The 22,020-nt window shown below is 42.5% G+C and overlaps 1 protein-coding gene across 1 annotated transcript; it reads left to right on the forward strand.

Annotated features, from left to right (window-relative positions):
* The first annotated feature begins 37 nt into the window (after positions 1-37).
* On the forward strand, positions 38-22,016 carry rnf38 (ring finger protein 38). Its single transcript, XM_034537706.1, has 13 exons — positions 38-155; positions 1,115-1,814; positions 11,401-11,462; positions 16,024-16,223; positions 16,311-16,701; positions 17,008-17,172; positions 17,452-17,622; positions 17,879-18,064; positions 18,178-18,281; positions 18,413-18,497; positions 18,636-18,757; positions 18,886-18,985; positions 19,505-22,016. Exons 2-13 carry the CDS (start codon positions 1,190-1,192, stop codon positions 19,565-19,567), a joined length of 2,274 nt encoding a protein of 757 aa, XP_034393597.1. The 5' UTR covers positions 38-155; positions 1,115-1,189; the 3' UTR covers positions 19,568-22,016.
* The last annotated feature ends 4 nt before the right edge of the window (positions 22,017-22,020 follow it).

The raw sequence follows: 22,020 nt of genomic DNA on the forward strand, positions 1-22,020 counted from the left end.
TGGTGAAATCCGACTTGAGCGTTGACGGTCTGTCACATTTCACGCTGACACCAAGCGAACACGCACACATTGGCATACAGCAAACACTCACAGGCTGGGCTCACCATATTATCGACAGATTCGAGTCAGGAGTAGTCGAGGAGAGCACATTGCAGGTAAGGTATTGTACAAATAACTACTCATTCTGGGAAATTAGACCGTCTTTCAATGGCAGACTCAGAGGCGGGGTCATTCCTTAAGATCGTGTTAAATTTAGCCGTGGTTCTTTCTTTGTAATTTTAGGTTGACCACTTTTTTTGCGCTTTGCTGTTCGCCCCTTTCCAGCTGGGAAAGCGTCACCGGGTCACCCTAACTCAATGAAATCTATCACGAATAAGTTTCTTTGAAGCCTTTTTTTGTTTGGTTACTATTAATCAAGCAATTTAAAGGGATTCGAGGCGTGGGTGGCTAGCGACGTTTTTTTTTTTCTTCCTATGTGTTGGTCGGAGGAGGAGGAGGGGTTGATTGAGCTTGCCAAGCTAACGCTGGTAAACGACATTACGCATACTGGCTAAACAAGTTTAAATGGCTCTTAAAGTTGACAAAGTTGCGTTAAACTTAGTTCGGGGATTACATAAGCTATGAGAAAGCCACCGGGTGTGCTAAGCCTGTTGTTGTACGGTTAGAATAATCGTAATGTGCGCACCAGCGTTAGCATTTCCCCTCCGCGTTAGCCTCCCGAGCTAGCGAGCCGGGACTCACTGCTCGGTTGTTGTGAGCTAAACGTGAACCACGGGGGTCGGACGTTACTACCCAGTGGAAGAGGCTCCGTATCGGTTTACACCTCAGTTGCCGACACCCGGTCGCAGTGGTGATTAGTTGAGACGCGACAATGTGGACGTTGTTTGGAACAGACGACGTTGTTTGACGTTACGTTAGTTGCTGAACCCGTTTCTCGCTGGGTTTAGTAACGTTACTTAGACAAACTTGAGGGAAGTGTGAGAGCGTTGCTTCAAAGTTGGAACACAAATGTTTGTTTTATCGTCGGATAAGTAGCGGCTCTTTATCCATAAGTGTTTGTGCGAACACAGCAACAAAGAGCTCAGTTTAACCCCAACTTTGTCTTCATAAACAGCGACTAAAAGCTCCTTCTTGTGAGAGAAAACGAGAGGAAAACTCAGGAGAAAAAGAGGAAATCCCCCGAAAGGAAATGCCAATCGCAGCCACTGGACAGCCAACGACTCAGGAGCCTAGAGTTTGCCCCCGGCTGCCCTCCACCCCGGAGCCTGTCCCTAAAGGGGCTGATTTATTCGACGAGGCGGGGGCGGCGGAGTCGGCGGAGCGAACAGAGTACGGGGGCGCGGAGGGGGGCAGAGGACTGGGCTATAGTTACAGCCAGAGCGGCGCGAGGGGCTTTGCACAGCCCGGATCCACCAACGGCTCTCCGCCGCAGTCGCCAGTCGCGTCCTCCTCTTTTCTCTTCCATCCACTTCACCCCCACCAAATGGCCATGGAGCCCCCAAGGACTCGCTCGCGTTCTCGGTCTGGATATTACCAGCAGTACGGTGGTGGGAATGGCAATGGAATTACCGGCAGTGGAGTCATGGGATCTAACCACCATCTCCACCACCACCACCACCAGCAGCAGCAGCAGCAGCACCACCAGCACCACCAGCAGCAGCAACTACATCCACAGCAACACGGTGCCGGTTGCGCACCACTTGGACCTCACGTCAACGTCCCGGAGAACCAGCCGCGAGCCCCGGGAAGTAACGCCTCCCCCGGCATTCACAGGCTGTCTTCGGTTCCTGGAGCGCACCGCATCCCGGCGGAAGGTAACGTTAAATGTCCCCACTTGTCATTGTAACTGACTACGTATGTGGCAGTGTAGCCTCGACCGATGGAGGTAAATTAATCAGACGTTTTACTCGACTTTTGCCTCTACATACCATGTTGAAGAGATAGATGTCGCGGTGTGAAATGCCCTGGGGGATGTTTTCAGAGGCAAGTTGAGAGCAGCGGTCTGTCCTGGGGTTGCCATGACAGGAGCGTCTGCATGTGTGAACACATTTGTTGTATTCTAAGACGGGGTGTTGTATGTGCTTGCAACAGAGCTGCAGTATGGATGTGGTGCACTGCTCGCACATACAGTAGGTAAAGGAAGAGCAGCAGTCGAGTCTGTGGTGTGGACTCAAGCTTATTGAACTGCTGTGAGTAGTTAGTTACCCAGACCGTTTTTCTTAAGACAATGTGACATGTCCTTTGAGTAAACTACACAAATATTGATGTAACTAGGAAACAGGCCTTACAGTGTGAACAGGCTAGTCTTTCTCTCAACTAGGCACATGTACATAATGATGGCAAGATAACCAAGGAGATCTTCGCTGCAACCTGTAATTGAGAAAACAGGCACACCTCATATATTTCTGTAGGGACATTTCTGTATAGCTGTTTGCATCCACATACTAAAATCATAATACTGTAAATCTTCACGGTCACCACTTTGGACAAGAGAAAAACAAAAACGACAAAATATAACTTGTGTTCTATGAAAAAGGATGGTCATGGCCCCTATAGAAAGCAGGGTTTGTACGGTCCTGAAAAACCTGGAAAAGTCACGACATGTTAAAATGGCAATTTCCAGGCTTCGATAAGTTTTGGAAAAGGGTTGGTAAATCTACATTGGTTAAACAATACCTACATGTTTGAGCAGATCAGTTATGTTACATTATTCTCTTCGTGGGGTAATGTTTTATTTTTGTGTTGTATCTATAAACAGACTTTAGAGAATGTATGATCATGGAAATTTGCCTCAATGACATGGGGAAGTCTTAAATGTATTATAAGAAAAATGTATTTGTAAAGATACAAACCGTTGCCTTACAGCTGGATGGGCATATTCTGTTTCAGATTGGGGGTTCTCTACCAGTCTATCTGGGTAAACCACGCTCTGATATCTGTGCTTTATTGCAATGTAAAATGTACAGAGTGTGAATTGTGGTGTTGGATGGAGAATACATTTGAGGCCACTCGCAGAGTGCAGTGAACCAAACAAGATAGAAACATCACAGCTAGAGTTTCACATGCAGCAAGGCTATGGGAAAGCTTTTATTAACAGGCTTCTCAGGTTAGAAAAATGAATTGTTGGTAGTTTTCTTCTGTGGTGCTTTGGGGAATATTTCTTTATTGGTTATGAAAAGCATAAAGACATTTTTTTGTTATTTCTTTGCATGTTATGTACAAATCATAACACATATTTGTTTTTTGTTGATTAACCTTTTATTGACATAGACAAGGTTTATTGCCCAAAGAAACAGTATTTTAAACAAACATTTGGGGGGTATATTTAGGGGGTTCCCAGAAAACATGAAGGTATGTACCAACAGTATTCTGTTTTACATTTAGTACAGTTTGGATTATTTGTGAGCTTAATTTTGATGAGCAGACAACCTACATGATAACTTCAACATACACCCAGTTATTTTGCTCAGTAAGCAACTTGTTTTGTAACTTAGTCACTACAGGTTTTGGTTTTGGGCACATAATTCAACGACACATTGAAATAAATGTAATTTAATGTACACAACAATATTTTACCAGTCCAAAATCCAGATTTACAGTGCTCATGTTTTTGTCTGTACTGTCACAAAAAGTGCCTCATCCATGTACACCAGAGACTGAGCAACTGTGTATTGGGACACCTTTGTATGGGTGAAAACTTTGAGGGAAATCATGAAGCTCTCTGTTTATATAATTGTGCAAGAAAGGGAGATCAGGAAGGTAAAAAGCAAATAAATAAACGGCCAATGGCAGTGAAGTAGTCTTCTGCGGAATTTATCAGTCTGCTGTGACCTACGACCCATACTCTGTCATAATAGCGTGGCAATGACATGTAGGATAGTGCCAATCAATGGGTAGAATGACTATAGTATTTCGATCTAGAGGGGTAGGCACTGGCTAGAGATTCCAGACACTCACTCATTATCTGGATTCATTTCAATTAGGTGTGTGTGTGTGTGTGTGTGTGTGTGTGTGTGTGTGTGTGTGTGTGTGTGTGTGTGTGTGTGTGTGTGTGTGTGTGTGTGTGTGTGTGTGTGTGTGTGTGTGTGTGTGTGTGTGTGTGTGTGTGTGTGTGTGTGTGTGTGTGTGTGTGTGTGTGTGTGTGTGTGTGTGTGTGTGTGTGTGTGTGTGTGTGTGTGTGTGTGTGTGTGTGTGTGTGTGTGTGTGTGTGTGTGTGTGTGTGTGTGTGTGTGTGTGTGTGTGTGTGTGTGTGTGTGTGTGTGTGTGTGTGTGTGTGTGTGTGTGTGTGTGTGTGTGTGTGTGTGTGTGTGTGTGTGTGTGTGTGTGTGTGTGTGTGTGTGTGTGTGTGTGTGTGTGTGTGTGTGTGTGTGTGTGTGTGTGTGTGTGTGTGTGTGTGTGTGTTCTGATTGGCTACAGCTAGGCCTATGTTGAAAAAACGCATTTGCGGATCTAGCCACGGCAGGGGAGTCTCATAAATCCACACACACGTGAAGAATCCACAAACAAATGCAGTGCGATTGACAAATAAATAAACAGACACGTCGTTCTGCATGCATTTGTGAGTCTAATTTATTTGTAAATCCTTCTGTGCGCATTTGTAAATCTTGTGTTTGTATGTCTCTCTGTGTGCATTTGCAATTATTGAGACTGATCTGACCCCATAGACCTTTCCCCAACACTACACACCTTTTTTATTAGACACACTTTCCATTTCCAGAATGGGCCCTGCTTGTTGGGAGAGATGCTTAGTCCATTCTTCTTCTGCTAGTCACCTGCGTTCGGCATGAACGCTAATGATATCCTTTACTCTTCAAACCCCCCTCTTCTCTCTGTAGTAGTCCATTCTAAAATTTCTGGCTTCTTTGTGCCCTGTTCTTTCATGCCTGTTATATACAGATTGTAGTGCTCACATTTTTGCCTATTATCTTTTTCACATTCTATCTCATTTAGTATTTACACGACTTTGCTTACCATTTTTAGGAAGTTAACATGTCTAATGAGGTAAAGAGAGAGTCCACCTGTTCAAAATTTACACTCAAGCACAGAGAATGTAGAAGCACTTAAGCTTAAGTTCCCACCAAATGCTTAAAACTGCTGCCAAATTGGTCGATGTGGATAAATCATCCACTGTAACAGTTGCTATCCTATCCTTACCCACCTCTGTCACAACCTGTCGTCTCTTAGCCACATTCATTTCTCCCTCCCCTTTGGATCAGTCAACCCTTTATGTACCCCTCCGGTCCATTTTCTCTGGCCTCCTCCCTCCCATTCGTCTAATGGAGGGATCGTTTTAATGGATTGTCCAAAGCAGCAGAGGGGCAGACACTAGTGCCACTCTACCCCTCCACTCCATTGTTGTGCCAGCAACAGAGGTGGAAACATGCACTCTGTTTCTGGGTTTTTTTTATTTTATTTTTTTTACTTTCCTTTGTCTTGTCTCCCAGGCAACCCCCTCCAGTTTGAAGAGAAACTCTTTCACTTGGATCAACCAAGTAGCAGGGGTTCCCTGCTACTCTGTCACTCCAAATAAACAACAAAGCAGTCACGTTGGTAAGCAAGAGAAGATCCTGGGGGTAGAGGACGGTGACCTCAAATTAGCTTTAAACCCAATGGATGGGCTCTGATCTGGCTTGACAAAAAAGATGTACTTCTAAAGGGAGTGGGAGAGGGATGGTCAATATAGGGAGAATACAAGAGGGGGGTCAGTCAGTGCAAAACTGAACTGGAAAAGAGAGCGTCTGGGAGCAGAAGGAGGCACGGCAGAGGGTGGCATCGGTGTTTGGACCACAGGCAGTACGTTTCTGAGTGTAGGGAAATGATCTGTCAGAAATGCATGCATTAATTTATTTTGAGGATTGTTTACTCCTGCTTCATGCATGTTAGGCTCCTATCCCTGTTGATGTAACTGGGTATATCCCAATGGATGTGGCCCAATTGTGACATGGGTGCAAATTGTTTCCAATGTCTGGAGTTCTGAAGATTTTGCAGCTATTTCACAGCTCTCGAACTGGACTTTATATTATCGGTGGCAGGACTGCCCTGAACTCCTTTCATCAAGTTTAGAATTGAACTTAAAGACTGTTCAGTTTTCACCAGGCAGCCACAGATGCTAACAATTATACAATTTCTTAAGCTTAGTTTATACTCACTGTAGTAAATTATATAATCACCAAAGATGCTTGGTTGTGCACCTCTGAGTTTTTGTAACTTGGCGCACGATCACATGACTGTAACTAATAGTTCACAGAAAATAAAGCTCTATTTACATGTCTAGTGATTATACAAAGAAGGCAAATTCCATTTGAAATGCTTTGGTAACAGATGGTCTTAAAAACCGTCATTAAAGTATATAGTTTTCCAGCCAACTCTAAACTCTAAAAATCTTTAATTGTTTACAGGGTATTCAATCTTTGTTTCTTTATAATGCATGTAATATATAACTTTTTACAGGGCATGTACAAATGCATTAATGTAGTACATGAATTTGAGATATGAGTTAACGGATAATTACAATCCCTCCTTGTAATTGTGGAGGTTGACGTAATGCTTTTTGCTGGTTACACCTACAGTCTCGAGGCATATCTATGTACACCCGTTGTCTTTTTGAGTCCTCAGTTAATTTTGTTTGTACGCCCTTTGGCTTTTCGGGGAATAATGCAGCGCGTGGAACGTAAACGCCTCCGTTTACGCTCGAAACTCGTCTGTGGAAGCTCGCGCTACGTAAACAAAGCTTTACTCGCTCACACTTGCATTTTGAACTCCAGTTGCTTTTGTTGCAATATCTGTCTCGACAGTTTGTTTCTTTTCATTTTTGTATTTTTTCTGAATTTCAACATAAACTGTGTGTGCGTCCTTCCCTGTTTCCACCTTATTATTATTATTATTATTATTATTATTATTATTATTATTATAATAATAATAGTGTACACTTTTATTAATCCCCCAGTGGGGACCCATGCAACTATGGGGAGAGAACCGGGTACCTTGTGGTTGCGGGACAACGACTCTCCCCCATGAGCTACAGCCAACCCTCTTGTTGTTTTCTTTCGGCCTATGTTTTAACCGTTATGCAAAGTAAGCTGGCAATGCACATGTTTGTGGACTGAATACCCCACGGCAGGTCTGTGGATGTTGATTGAGGTTAAGTTGACTTTGTAGACAAATAGCAAGAAAACTTGCTTTTAAATGTTGCAGTTTTTAGAACATGCTGACAATATGTCTTTTGTTGTTTTTAAATTCCCAGGTTTTGCCGTGTGTGTGTAGTTGCTCCTTGGGTGGGCCTGGAACAGAATCGTAAGAAACGTATGCATACTTACAGAATAAGCAAAACATATATTTGAATGAAAAATTATTTTTGTTTTGCAGTAGTGACTAAGAAAGAATATTTGGCTATGTATGTATGTATGCGGTTATGTGTAAACGAGTTAAAACCACAAATTATATAAATTGATGGCTACCCAGAAAGGGTCTCTGGGTAACTATAGCTCACATAGTCTCTTGTAAACTCTCTACTTTCCTTCAGAATAACAAATGCACATGATGTGTTTTTGCAGTGCTATGTGAATCAAGCCAGTTGGTTGTTCATGGAAGGATATTTTTATACATGCATACACACACAGTATTGCATTTATTTTCTTCGTTCTAAAGCAGTTTTAAGACTTGAGCAGGATTGAGGAGCAACCTCGCGGACTACAGCAGTAACAGATCATAGGGAGATAATGAGAAAGATAATGAGGAGGAAGGAACAATAAATAGATGGGGGAGGACAATGAAGTGGGAGAGAGGTAAAATCAGTACCATTTCTAAATGCACGCACACACATTCAAGCTTGCCATCAGGTCTGTGTGAAGCAGTGTTAGGCAGGTAATGGGTGGGCAGACGTTGCATGCACGCCTATTTTAAACCCGTATGCCAGCTTGTTACTCAACTTCGCTTTACACTAGGGTGTGAAGTGTGCTGTGACATGTGTTCAGAAGGAGCATTGTGTGTGCGCATGTTACACATATATGCCTGGCTGAAATTGTATTTCTGTATGTAAATTGGTACAAGTTCTGCAGCAGTCGACAATGTTGCCGTCCATTTTCCAATTTGTTACTGTTCAGCTGGTGTTTTTTGTTGTTGTAGTAAGCCTGTCACTTATCTATCAGCTTATCTATCCTACCACTTATTCTTTTCACCCACTTTCCCCAGTGTTTTTCTCTTTTGACATGAGAAGGGAAGTTTAATAGAGAACGTCTGCCACAGAGAGGGTGAGGGAGATCATGGGGCGAGATGGTGCGATATGGAAATGTGGACGCTGCGAGATAAAGAAGTGGGAATATATGGGAGTGAGACAAGCTGGCAGATAGGGAAATAGATCGGTGGCAGGGAGGAATGGTGATGGAGAGTGTGAGGAGGAGGAGGAGGATGTGTAAGAGTGTCTGTGCTGAGTGCAGATGGGAGAGTGAGGGATGAGGAAGGGAGGGAGAGGTGGAGGAAATGGATAGAAATAGCTGATGCACTCTGAGGCTTACAGAAAATCAATAGCAGTCAAGAGGGGAAGCCACAACCCCCACCCTGCTCCCTCTCTCTCTCTGACTGCTGTCTCCACCTCCAGTCGTCTTCCTTACATTGTCTTTCCCTCCACTCTTTATCTTTTCCCATCTCTGTTTCCTCCTTTCATGTACATTTACATCGTTGTCCTCTTCTTCTGTAACGCCACTTTGCTTTATTCTTGTTCGCCACATATTCTTCCCTGGTTGTTTCGCTCCTCCACCCCACTACCCTCCCCCTTCATCCTCACCTCCCATCGGTGTTGCGCTGGCCTTGTCTTTCACCCTCCTTACAAAGCATCCTCTTTTTATCTACAGGCTTTAGATGGGACATGGGTATCATGGAACTGTACCTCCATTATCATCTTAACTTTTCAAGACATCTGAAGTCAATTGTAGTTTTCTGCAGTCATTGAGAGGGTGTGAAAATAGGATTTTTTTTTTGTGGTCTGTAAACATACAGTAGTTAATTCACTTAAACTAATTGATTGACTACTTCATATTTACTTCAGCATTCACTTTTTATACATTTGTATCGTGCTCCACTTTTATACCACATGTAACTTTGTCACATCAGTACAGGATTACTCTTTTTTTCAGTCAAGATGGTGGTGTGCTAATTATGTGAGACTTGTTAAGTAGTGCTCTTTTGTTTTTACTAGTTAAGTCAAAACATGTTATTTTGTCTGGTTAATACAGCAAAAAGAATGTCCTGCTCACAATCGCACCCCTTTCTATGATGGACATTGTCTCATTCCAATTTTACAATTTACTGGGTAAACCTTTGAGCTCAAAGCAGTCTGCTTAAAGCATGTGCACACCTCCAAGGCTAGTTTTCTTCTCCACTATGGAGCCCAATGTAGTGGCTAGTAACAATACATGTGACTACTCTTACAATAGTTACTGTAAATGAAAAGCTTGTTGTGAGGGTTATAATGGTTTACGGTTACACATGTCTATTTTGGATTGGCCTTTTCTTTACTTTAAGTGCAGGTCTTCCTTTATTAAATCACATAGTTTCAAATTGACAGTTATTAGTGTTTTTATTGAACTCTCTTTTCCATCCATCCTCGTTCTTTGACTCTTTTTACCATGTCCCCACCAACATTTGTAACATTGACAGGGAATTGACATTGATTATGTGTGTTCATACTTCTCAAGTATCTACCTTGACGAGACTGTGTGTAATAAAAAAATGTAAAGTTTATACTATTCATGAAATAGCCCCTTTTAGCATTTTCTAAAATGTCCTAGATGCAGGAGAAGAAATGATTGTTTCCACACACATTGCAATTTATAACGCTATCCTATTGTTCAGGTTTCCTTGAGGCCCTTTTTGTAGAAACTAAACTGTGCGTACTGTGCTGTGTGCAGTCTGTTAGTCCAACAGTCAACATTATGTCATCGACGCATCTTAAACCTGTTCTGTAGCCTCTGTGTTGTGCTCTATAGAGTGACTCCGACTGAATGACTCGTCTCTGACTCAATTTACCGGTCTCTGACAATTTGCAAGTGAGACCATTTTCAGGGAGGGAGCTAGATTTTTGCCTATTGTGAATGAGTGTCGTACAGAAAAGTGCTAAACAGCCGGTGAGTGCCATGAATGCTTCACCAGCACTTCGTCCCAAATCAACTTGGTGAAAATAGCCCTTTTTAGATGGTTTTCACCACTCTAATGTAAGCTTTATTTAACTCGGCCTTTTCAATCCATTCATTTTCTAAGGATTGGAGAGGAAATGCTTTTTTTTATTTATTAAGAATTGAGGTATTCAGTTGTGAAAACCTCACTGTCTTTCTCTTCTTTCTCTTTCTCCCCCCTCTCTCTTTTTTGTTGTCAATCACAGCTTTTCTTCAAAGAAAGAGGCTGTGAGCAGGAACGATTCTACAAACGACAGCCGAGGGGTTAAAAAAAAAAAGCTCTTTTGGAAAAGCCTTATTGCATCTATTCCCTTCTAGTTTAGCTCTCTTCATATCTATCGTAAAGGTAGACTTGTCTGGAGTGCCCTTGGAAGTGCTTACCCTTGGTATACCACTGCCACCATCTGTGGTGAGGACGTCCCCAGCTAAACACATGCCCATGACAAAGGGAAAAACAAAACCCAGAATGAATAGAAAAGACAATAAAAAGATGAAAGGATTGTGGCAAAACAAAGGAGTAAAGGTCTTAGCCATGATGCAAGCGGTGGTATCATCAGCTTCACTAATCCAGGATTACTGTGTGTGTGTGTGTGTGTGTGTGTGTGTGTGTGTGTGTGTGTGTGTGTGTGTCATGTGTTTTGTCACTTTTGTGCTGTACACATGGTCAGTACCCCTTCTCACAAACATGTTGTCATTGTTTTTTTTGCTGCTGTGTATTAAATACTACTTTCATACAAACAATAACAACAAAAGGATTAACGGTACTGTGTAGATTAATAGGAGTCTCCCCACAGTCTATCAATTTCAACAAAAGGTATTATCAAAATTTGGATATCATATTGTAAAATAACACACACACCTAAACTCATTGTAGTCCAATACTTTGAGTGTAAATATGCAGATACACATCGTCGTTTGGTTTAAATGGAATTGCATAAACAATTTATCATTAATTTGATTTAATTGTTGACTGTGTGAACATCACACTTTCAGCAATTATTGGGGTTAGGGTTAAAATAATAGTTTTTGTGGAAATGGTTATTAAACATTTCTTTTAATATCTTGATGTATTTGACAAACACATTTAGATGGGTTGCTTATTAAATGTTGAACAGCTAGGATCCCTGAGCAAGTAAAACATATGAATGTGCAGTGTACGAAATAAACCGACTTAATGCATATGCTGTCTCACTGTATGACCTTGTATTCTTCTTTTATCTTCTCTGTGTAGGCGCTTCTGGTGGATCCTACCTCTGCCACCCCGATCATGCATATGGAGAGGAGAGTGATAAGGTAACCTACATGATGCAACATAATAAATATATTGATGTATTTCAGAAGTACACTATTGTGCAGCCTGATTGAGATCATGTGATCCAATATTAGATTATACTTTCTCTCAGCTGGGAGCTGAGTGAAGGACTGAAACACACACACACACACACATACACACACCCCCAGGCTGGGAAGGGTGTGTGTGTGTGTGTGTGTGTGTGTGTGTGTGTGTGTGTGTGAACACAATGTATATGCAGAGTGCAATGTGTGAGTCGTGTGCTCCCACAGTAAATTCATAGTCTAAAAGGGTTGGAGGCTGAGTTGTAGCCAGAAAACCTCACTGGAATTATTTTGGTTTTGGTGCTGCCGTGGTCAAGGACTAACTCTAGTAACCTATGCCTTTGACTCATTGTGGTATGGAAAGTCCACGGTTAAAAAAAAATTACGATTTTAATAACATTTTGTCTAGTACCAAGTACATGAGTGCACTACAGATGCATTAAACACTGCTGCTAAACTCAGCTTTCCAATACATTATAAAGGCTAACAATCTGATCCACAAATTAGATTCACCAAATTAGGTTCACGCCTTTTTTAAATATATATATATATTTTTAGGCAACTTTAGCGCTATAAAGTAAAAGAGAAATGTATTTTAATGAAACCAATTATGTCTCATCTATTTAAAAAAAAAACAAAAAAAAAAAACAACAGCACATGAAATAGCATTTGGGCTGAATATGGGATCATTTAGTTGAATTTAGCTGAAGCTTAAGCTCAGAGAAACACTTGATGCTTATCAGTGTGTTGCACTTTCTGGCCAGTAGTACCTCCTTGAGAAACTCAAACGGTGTGGAAAACTCAACTCTGCTTTACAAATGCTAAAGTATATTTATACAGTATTCATTTGAACCATTATACAAGTTTAGAGAGCTTGCTGCAGGGTGGCGAAATGTAAAGTGTGCTTGTTTGTTGTCGAAGCACATTCCTTACGGGCAATTGTGCTCACAATGCGCCACACATTTTCTTTTTGTTTCTCTTTCTTTTAATTTGATTAAAAAGACATTGTAGGAGCTGACCATGCTTAACTATTTAGCTGATGACCTGTTCCATCAGCTGATAACTGAATGATACTGCCGTGTGTCCTTCATACATTGTCTACACAAAACATGTTTTTTTATTTCCACTGAGGGCATTTATTCTTTTTCAGAAACTATAAACTTTAATTCATATGGGAAGAAAATGTACATATTAAATCTTTCAACTAATCATCTCAGTCAATATTGCCATGTCAATGATGGCAGTATTATAGAAACACATTCATGTAGTTCATATAAGCCTAATTTAAAGTGTACATGTGTACTTCAGTAAATGATAGTCATCGTCACAAGCGAAGGCCTGTTTTTGAAAAGCAGCAGACGAAGCAAAAAACAGTGAAGGAGAAGAGGGGAGGCAGGATGCTGCGGAAGGTGTTGCAGAAAGCTTGGAGGGAAAGGAGGAAGGGAGGGAGGGGAGGCCGAAAACAGGGAGGGGGTATTGCTAATGATTTCAGCTCCAGCTGTGGGACTTGGTTGGAGTGAGGGAAGGAGGAGAAGGACTGAGGGAGGGGGAGGAAGGGAGGAACAGTGGCAGAGGAAACAAAATGGGCTTTGAAATCTTGTTGATGGAAAGAAAATAAGTGGGGGAGGGAGAAGTGTTTGAGTGTCAGTGGAAGCATGTCTGCAAATATGAATGAATATGTAAAGGCAAATGACCATATTTGCTCAGTGTGCACATTCAGGCACAGTTTCTAGGGCATGAAAGCTGGAAAAAGGAAACTTGGGCTCAGTTGTATGTCTTAGGTGAGTATTTGCATTCACTCTGTGGGCCTCTCTTTATTTTGGTTCCCAGCATTGACAGCAAAGCTACAACAGCTGCTGGCCTCAGTTACTGGGTGTGTGTCCCTGAGTAGATACATGCACAACCTATATGTGTGTGTGTGTGTGTGTGCGCCACACTGTGAGCGCAGCCAAATGTGCTGTAGTATCAGCCATAGAGCAGTTCACAATGTTTTTTGGCTGTGCTGGGAATCACTGTGTGTCTGTTTGTGTGTTGAGAGTCAGCATGTTTTTTTCTTTTCCATTATTCTGGCTTTACTGCAAACATGTTTGGACCAGAAGTGTGTGTGTGTGTGTGTGTGTGTGTGTGTATATATAAGTTCACAAGAAAACACTTTTAGAATTTAAGGCCACGTTAAGGCATATTGCTTGAGCGCACATCCACTCCTTTGTCTGACACCGCTCTCCTCCCACTAACGCGGGTAGACAGGCCCATCAAACTTTCATACTAATGGGCAATAGTCTGCATGTGTTAAGACCGAGTGTGTATTCTGTCTAAGAACTTCTTGTTGTGTCCCGTCAGATTTTAGGCCGGGTCTCAGGACAGGACCAGAAAGGACAGACAGAGGAAAAGGAGGGAGGGAGGGAGCAAGAGGAAGGGGGGGTACAGCTTATCTGATGGAAGGAAAGGGGGGGATGGGAGGAGGTTGTTGAGGAGGGTGGGGTGTGTGGGTGTGAGGACGGAATATGTCAGACTTGGGATGGAGGAAACTGGCTTAGACATGAAAATGGGCACAGTAGATGTCCCTAGAGTGTTGGTGTTGGGGCTAGGCTGGTGCAGAGGTTGTGGGGTGTCGGAAAGAAGGAGGGTGGTGTTTAGAGGAGCGGTTTGGGAGTGGGGGTGGATCACTGGTGCCCTCAAGCATGTATAGAAATGGGCATAGATATACTGTGCCTTCCATGTCACTTTTGATCCAATAACAAGCTAACATAGCTTTCCTTAATAATGCATTTGATTACTTTGTTTCATTTACCAAAAGGAATATATATAGGGCCATGTGCATTTCATCTAATGTGCAGAGGTCTTCTGAAATATAAGACAACCTAATTGTGTTGGAACATTACAAAGTACCTTTTGTGTCTGATGTTAATTATGTAGCCTTTGAGAGATCTTCATTTATAGGGAAAATCCTACCCCATACATATTGGCTGACATTTTTTAAATTTGAATTCAGGGAGGACTCATCCGACACTGCCTGGGTCATTCCAACCCCTATGCCACCGCACAATTAAAAAGCTGGCTGTCAAAGAACGAATACCATTACTTCCAGAGAGAACAGTATCCAGGGAAATTTATTTCAAACTATGGGAAGGCCGGGTAAGGATGCATTAAGATGTACGCTTTGAAAGGGCTGGGACAGACTTGACTGATGCACCAGTCATGTTAGACACAAACTCTCAGCCATGGTAATTTACACGGCATGTAAAAATACAAGCAGACACAGACGGACAAACTGAAATTCATGGTGCGTAACCCATACGACCCAAATATGTTTTGTCATTAAGGGTCTGGTGTGCCCTGAGGCTCCACCAAGCTGCTCATCGCTTTCATCTGTCTTATGCACTCATTCTATCTCCACTTCTATTTCCATTATCCATCCTTCTTTCCCTCTCCTATCACACAGTCCTCTCTGCTCAAGACAAAATGAAGTCATTGTTACCGTTTCTTTCCCATAAGCTGGTCAAGCTCAGGTCACATCCAGTGCTTGTGAGTGATAGAGCCGTTAGTGTACAGTGTGTTTCGGCCCTACAGTCAAAATATTGTTCACACATGTGTTCAGCTTTGTTAGAACTGCAACCTCTTGCTCTAAAGAGCTTCAAAAGGTATTGTTCTTCATAGGTTGTAGAACTCAAACAGTGGCAGCTGCCCATGTGTGAATTTGCACTTGTCTGCAGGCGTTTCCATAACTGTTTCTGCAGCCTGCTCTCCAGCTGTTTCCTGTTAGCTATCACACTGCTCTCAAGGTTGCTGAGCTGTGTATGTGTATCTCTGGATGTGTGTTTTAAAAGTCACAGCCGCTGAGTCATTTTTATCACACTTTAACAATGTGTCTCTCCCACAAAGAGCGGAGCTGGAAGCAGGGATCAAGTGGAGGGGGGGGGGAGTAATGGTGTGTGTGTCTTCAAGAACCTGTGTGTTCCTCAGTGCATAGCTAAGGTCTGTGTTAGGGAGAGTGACTAAGAACGGCCACATGAGCGTGTGTGTTCTTGCCTGTGTGAGAGTCACTGTTTGACTGTAAGTGAAGTGACTCACAGAAAAGTTGATCGGATTGAAACAGATTTTATGATAACTCCTTAGTCTAAATCTCTGACAACATGTTCAGATATGCATGTCGCGGCCTTTCTGTGTATCACCGACTTCTATTTGTTGAGCTCTCAGTTGAGGGTGTGTATGTATGACTCGTACATGGGCTTGTGAGAATTTCCTTTCATTTGCATTTCTTCACTCCAAGAGGAAGTGACTTTGTACCCTCAGGGCCTCAGAGCGCTGGTGGTGTAATATGCAATATGGATATAGGCGCACACACTCTGGATGATACAGGAAATGCCATGAGTCACAAAGGAACTTAGTGTCCATGCAGTAGTATGGATTGGAGGACTGTTAAGCATCGTGAAATTGATTTGAGTGCTATGGGTCACTAACCACAACACTCTCTTCTTTTCCTTTTTTTCCCTCCATGTTCCACCCCTCCCCTCTGCAGAGTGAGGAAAGCCCCAGTCCAAAGCGCCAGAGGCTGTCCAGTCAGTCTGTCTTGGAACAGCTGACCTCATCAGCCCCCCCACCATCCACCCTGTCTCCCCCCATCCGCCCCTGGGAGTCAGGACCCCCAAGTCGAAGACCCCCACACCCCCACACGCACTATCAGGAGAGATGCCTCACTCCTGCTCGGCACAGACGCAGGTAAGTTGATTTCTTAATGTCTGCAACTGAGTTTAGTTAAACGAGACACCTAAATGTAAAACTGTCCCTCTTTCCCTATACCTCTAGCCCGCCAGCAAGGCGCCAGCGTGGCCGTCTCGCCAGACCCACCCGTCACATGCCTCCCCATCACCACCCCTCCACCCAAGGCCCTGCACCTCGAATGTCGCCATCGGAGCACCAGGATGAAAACTACCACCACAACCCCCATCCCTCAACACACCAGACGTACCCAACACACACACCTAGCGTCTATGGTCCGCCCCTTACAGCTGGAGGTGTCGGGACAGGTTTGGAGGAGCCCCGAGCGTTCCATCCTCCCACCTTGTCGCCACGACTACTGCACCCAGCTGCCCACCATCATCACCTTCACCATCATCATCCGCAGCAGCATCATCCGCAACAGCATCATGCAACGCAACAGCAGCAAGGAGCCATGGTCATGGACTTGCATGAACAGGTTAGCCTAAAACATACTTTAAATGTACGTGTTGGATCACTTGGAAACTGTGTGTGTGACTACAAATTAAAGTTAACTAGATTATGGGTCAATACATTTGGTCAACACATTTCCTTTCGGTTTCGTTGTCCGTTTTTTCACACTTTTTGTAGCTCTGCTGGTGGCTAAATTCCTAAAACTCTGGCCTAGTGTGGACGCTTGCTGTAAATGTAGCAAAAGATATGCGTTTTTAAGTGGAAACGTAGTAGTGTGGACATGGCCTGAGTGAGTGGCTGCGTATTAACTGTAGTGTGTTTTTCTCCCCAGCTGCAGCAGGGCAGTGTACCAGTATCCTACACAGTGTCCCCAGTTCCTCCTCACAGTCTGGCAGCACCTATGTGTAGTGGCCAGCACCTTCCCCCTACCTGTTCCTCACAACAACAAGTCCCCGCCTGCAGTGTGGTCTTCAGCACCGGACAACACTACCACCCGGTGAGAAGAACACAGCAGTGTGCATTTTGTAGGCGTGTGTGGGTTTGATTGTTCATAAGAAAGTACACTTTGTGCTGTGCAACCTCTCCCTTATGAATCAACTAAAGACAATGCAAAGCGCACAAAAAGGGAAAAAAAATATGGGAAAGACCTGCAGAGCATTTTTGTTTTGTTCTTTCAGGCCCTGGCTGCCACCTTGTGGCAAGACTTGGCACATTACAATCACAATGGGGAAGAACAAGCATTTATAACGTCTCTTCTTATTCACCCCTTCTCTAGATGCTACAGGCTTGTTCAATGCAACATTTGCCAGTGCCCTATGCCTTTCCCTCGCTGCTGTCCAGTGACCCTCAGTTCCTGCTTCCCCATCCACCCCACCTCTCTCACCACCCGGCCCACCTCCCCACACCCGGACAGTTCCTGCCTTTCCAGACGCAACAGCCACGATCGGTACGTGAATGATTTATGATTCATGGTTTATCTGGTATTTATTTATATGAACTCATCATTCTGTGCTAAAAATAGCAACAGAATGACTTTGGTATGCATAATGTTTGAAGTTGTAGTTTAATATTAGTCAATTTATATAGACTTAAAAAACAGTACCAGCTAATGAACAACCCCCAGTAAACATCTTTGGCCAAGTTATTGTCCCATCATAACACTCCATTTATCATGATCGATAATATAGCGTGTTTCTTTACAGCCTTTACAGAGGATCGAAAATGAGGTTGATATTCTGGGAGAGCAGCTTTCAGTAGGTGGAGGCTTCAGCTACGCCCACCATCACCACCACCACCATCACCACCAGCCTCCCTCCACCCTGCCACCCTCCACACCACTCCAGTTCCTCTCGCACCATGATCCCCTGTCGCATGAGCTCTTTACAGTGGTGAGTACATTCATGACCATGGACACATTTGTTTGGATTATAGTCTATCATATTACCAGCATTTATGCTTCGAGAAATTAATTATTTTCTTTTCTTTGTCCCATCTTTCACAGCCCTATCCCCACTTTATGCCTCGCCGATTCACAAGCCGGCGTTACCGCTCTCAGCAGGCTGTACCCCCATCACCCTACCACCCCAGCTTCCTGCCTTACTTCCTGTAAGTGTTTCTAACGTTCTCAAGTTTATGTTGGAACTACACAGGGATATTTGCAGTAGATTTGAGTGTTTGAGACGCGTAACAAATGCAGTCTACTAAATCTAGTGTACCGTGTCTTCCATCACATACAGGTCTATGCTTCCCGTGCCTCCAAATGTGGCTCCCACTATAAATCTAGAGCTGGATGTGGACGACGGAGAGGTTGAGAACTACGAGGTAGGACAAACTGCTCATGTATGCACATTTGTTCTTAGTCCTTAAACCTGGAAGGGAGATATCAGTTGTCTAACTGCTTTTAATATTTTTTCTATTGCAAACTTCTAAACTTTGCATTTGTGTGTGTGAAACCTTCAGGCCCTGCTGAACCTTGCAGAACGTCTTGGGGAGGCCAAGCCTCGTGGTCTAACTAAGGCCGATATTGAACAGCTCCCATCATACAGATTCAACTCCAACAACCATCAATCTGAACAAACACTGTCAGTACCTTTCTGCCTTCAAAAATCTATGTGTTGTGAGAAATTCTTCTTGTGATTGGTATAGGTTTGAGGTGGTATGATTTTGTTCAACATGTTTTAAATAGTAACAACCTTGCTTTGTCTTACAGGTGTGTGGTATGTATGTGTGACTTTGAGTCTCGCCAGCTCCTCAGGGTCTTGCCCTGTAATCACGAGTTTCACGCCAAGTGTGTAGACAAGTGGCTTAAGGTGAGTAAAAACACTCCGCTAATTAGATAACTTGAATGTATTAACTGTTTTCCACTGCACCTTCTTTTTTTAAAGCCTGGTTAAACCAGAAAGTGGCACAATGACATTCAACCATGTTTTCTTGCAACATTTTTTTATTCTGCAAGCTGGAAAGCAGTGACTTCTCACAAGACTATTGGCAAACTACCGTAGATGAGCAAACCGCTAACATGCTAGCCAGCCAGAACACGCTGCCTCTAGTCTATTACAATAACTCTCTGCGCTTGCTTTCATTATCCTAGTCCCGGGGCGTTTATTAACCCTGGTATTAGGTTTTCAGAATTGTACATCTCTTCATTTAGTAATTGAAGGGAGAAAAGAGCACTTTGAACTAACAAGCTAGCTATCTGACAGTAAAGAGACGCTTAGCTAACAGAACAATAAGTTGACAGTTCAATCAAAAGATGGAAATTGTACCATCAACTCCTGTCCTCATACCTTCTGTGGAGCAATTCTCACTCCTATTTTTATCCCTTCCAGGCTAACCGAACTTGTCCTATCTGTCGAGCCGACGCCTCTGAGGTCCAGCGGGATTCAGAGTGACCAACTCCCAAAACTCTCAAATCCCTGACTCTCTTTTGAATGCACCAACCAATCTGAACTTTTCTCCTGTTATCATACCTTTCTCTCACACGTTCTGCCACATAACTGGGACCAGTGCTCCTGCTTCCTTCACTCTTTGTCCCCCTGGACACTGAACAGTAATTCTCACCTGGGATCAGCAACTTTCTACTAACTCTCGCTCACTTTATCGCTGAACTTCCTCTGCCTTCTGTTTTGGACTTTTACACCCCTCCTACTCCGCCTTCTGCTCATGGTTACTCCTTTACTATGAATGGCCTTTGAAACGCATACACACAGTAACATGTACAGGTGGACATTTATATATGTGTATTTTGTTTTTACGAATGAGCCCTGGACAGAAAAAAAGACTTCTTTTGAAAAAAACATTGTTATAGTTGAATTGGCAGTCCAAAGATTATGGTAATTTAATTGTTATTTTTCTGGTTATAATTAAGCATTCACATCTTGGCTAATTTCTACTAGACTCCTTATAATTGCATTTGAAGAGTATAAGTATATTTGATTTCTTGTATGTGGTCCTGCATTCCTCGGCGTGAGAGCAGTCTGTGTGGGGCGAAACAAAAATACTGTGTCAAAGCTAGAACAGCGAAAAATAGACTATTTTCTCTATACGTGGGTTTGTGTGTGTGTGTGTGTGTGGGGGTGTGTGTGTTACTTCTCCTGTGGTATTTATACAGTTCATGTGGTACAGTGCATTGACTTACTTGATCCTGTTTCTTTCCACTCTATTTTAGAAAGATTAGACACTCTGGAGGTTAACATTTATAGCCAAGATTTGTTCAAAAATCTGAGTCTAAAATCAAGGTGTAGGACCAGGAAAATCTCCATTGAAGTTTAAAAGTGCTTTCTTATCATGTTTCTTTTTTTTCTTCTTTTTTCTAAGCCACACATCATTAACACGCTCTACAACTTTGACTCCATCACTCCATGTCTGCCCATTTTTCTTGTCTTAAATGAGTTAAAGCTAGCGGCTTTTGAAAGCCATTTTTTTGTGATACAGTATGTTCTTACCTAAAGGAAACGAATCAGGATTATTTATCTTTTTTCTCAACATATCCACTAGGCTCTCCCCAAGGCGAATTATGTGAATTCAGTTGGATTTTACAGAGCTGATACGGTGAATGCAGAACATTCATTCAAAATGTCACCAAAACATTCATACATGCTCAGTTTACTAGCTTTCTCATGGGAATGAGGCATCGACAGGGAAGAAGTTTGAAGAGACTTTAAAGGTCACAGTTAATCTACTGCTTCACCAGACGGTGGATGTGACACTTCAGCACTTTAATACATAGATATAAGACCTACGGGCTCTTTTTTTTATTCTGAACAAACCACTGATTAGTTTTCCCACAGCCCATTCGTGTTCAAATATTGAATGCATTAAAAACATACGTGTACTCCGCATTGACTTCCAGTACCTACAGTATCCCAATATGTAAATTCCTTTATTCTCCCCCCCCCCCAACATCAGTTTCTTAATGATACTTTAATCTCTATCAGGCCACTGTCAGAATGTGATAATGTAACTCAAGAGATGTTCACCTCACGCACCTACACACACCTACACCTACGCCTTCGAATGGAATTCTAGCTATTGATCACACGTGGTGTTTTGTTTCAAGATGGCAGCCTAACATAGGCCTGGTAGAGATGCTTAGACACAAGTTTGTTTTGGAAAGTTCAGCCAGGCACCTGCACAGTCTTGCATCTGAGAAGCATTTACAAAACTGAATTTTCTGCAGCTCCAACTTGTCTTGCCACATCAAACGAATACGTTGGTTCAAACCGGAGTTTTGTTTCCCAGAAAAAGCAAAAGAACCGTGAATCAGTGGAGAACCAGGGAGAGCATAGTTTTATGAAACTCTCCTTCAGTGTTGTATCCATGGGAATTGAGGGGAATTATATTTTCAGTCATCTTTTTTTTTCTTTCTTTGGGGTAAAAGGTCATATTTGTGTCCATATGCGTCCATTTTGTGTCTTGGGATTGTTTTATGTTGGACAGTTCTTTTTGTTGTTGCTCGGTACAATGGCAATTACCTCAGTCCCACTATTTATGTCTTTTCAGAAAATGGCGGCATCAGTATGATTAATGCGTATCAATTTATTTTGCTAATCTTGTCCATGCAAGCTGTTGGGTTGTTTGAATATTTTTCCTTTTAAACTATGAAACTATAATTAAAATGGTGTCATAGTAGTTTCATTATGTATTATATCTGTAACCAAAATCATTTGAAGGCCTGTTATGACAATAATGACATTTTTAACAAACATTTGTACATTTTGTATGAGAGTAATTACTAGTAATACTTTATTAAGTAGTGCAATGATTTTTTTAATCCCTTACCCCTTCTTTTGGATTTCAAAAGCTGGTTCAATAATAAATGTATAACATCCTCTTCTAAAACGTT

Source organism: Cyclopterus lumpus, chromosome 1 (genome assembly GCF_009769545.1).
Source record: "Cyclopterus lumpus isolate fCycLum1 chromosome 1, fCycLum1.pri, whole genome shotgun sequence".
Taxonomy (NCBI): domain Eukaryota; kingdom Metazoa; phylum Chordata; class Actinopteri; order Perciformes; family Cyclopteridae; genus Cyclopterus; species Cyclopterus lumpus.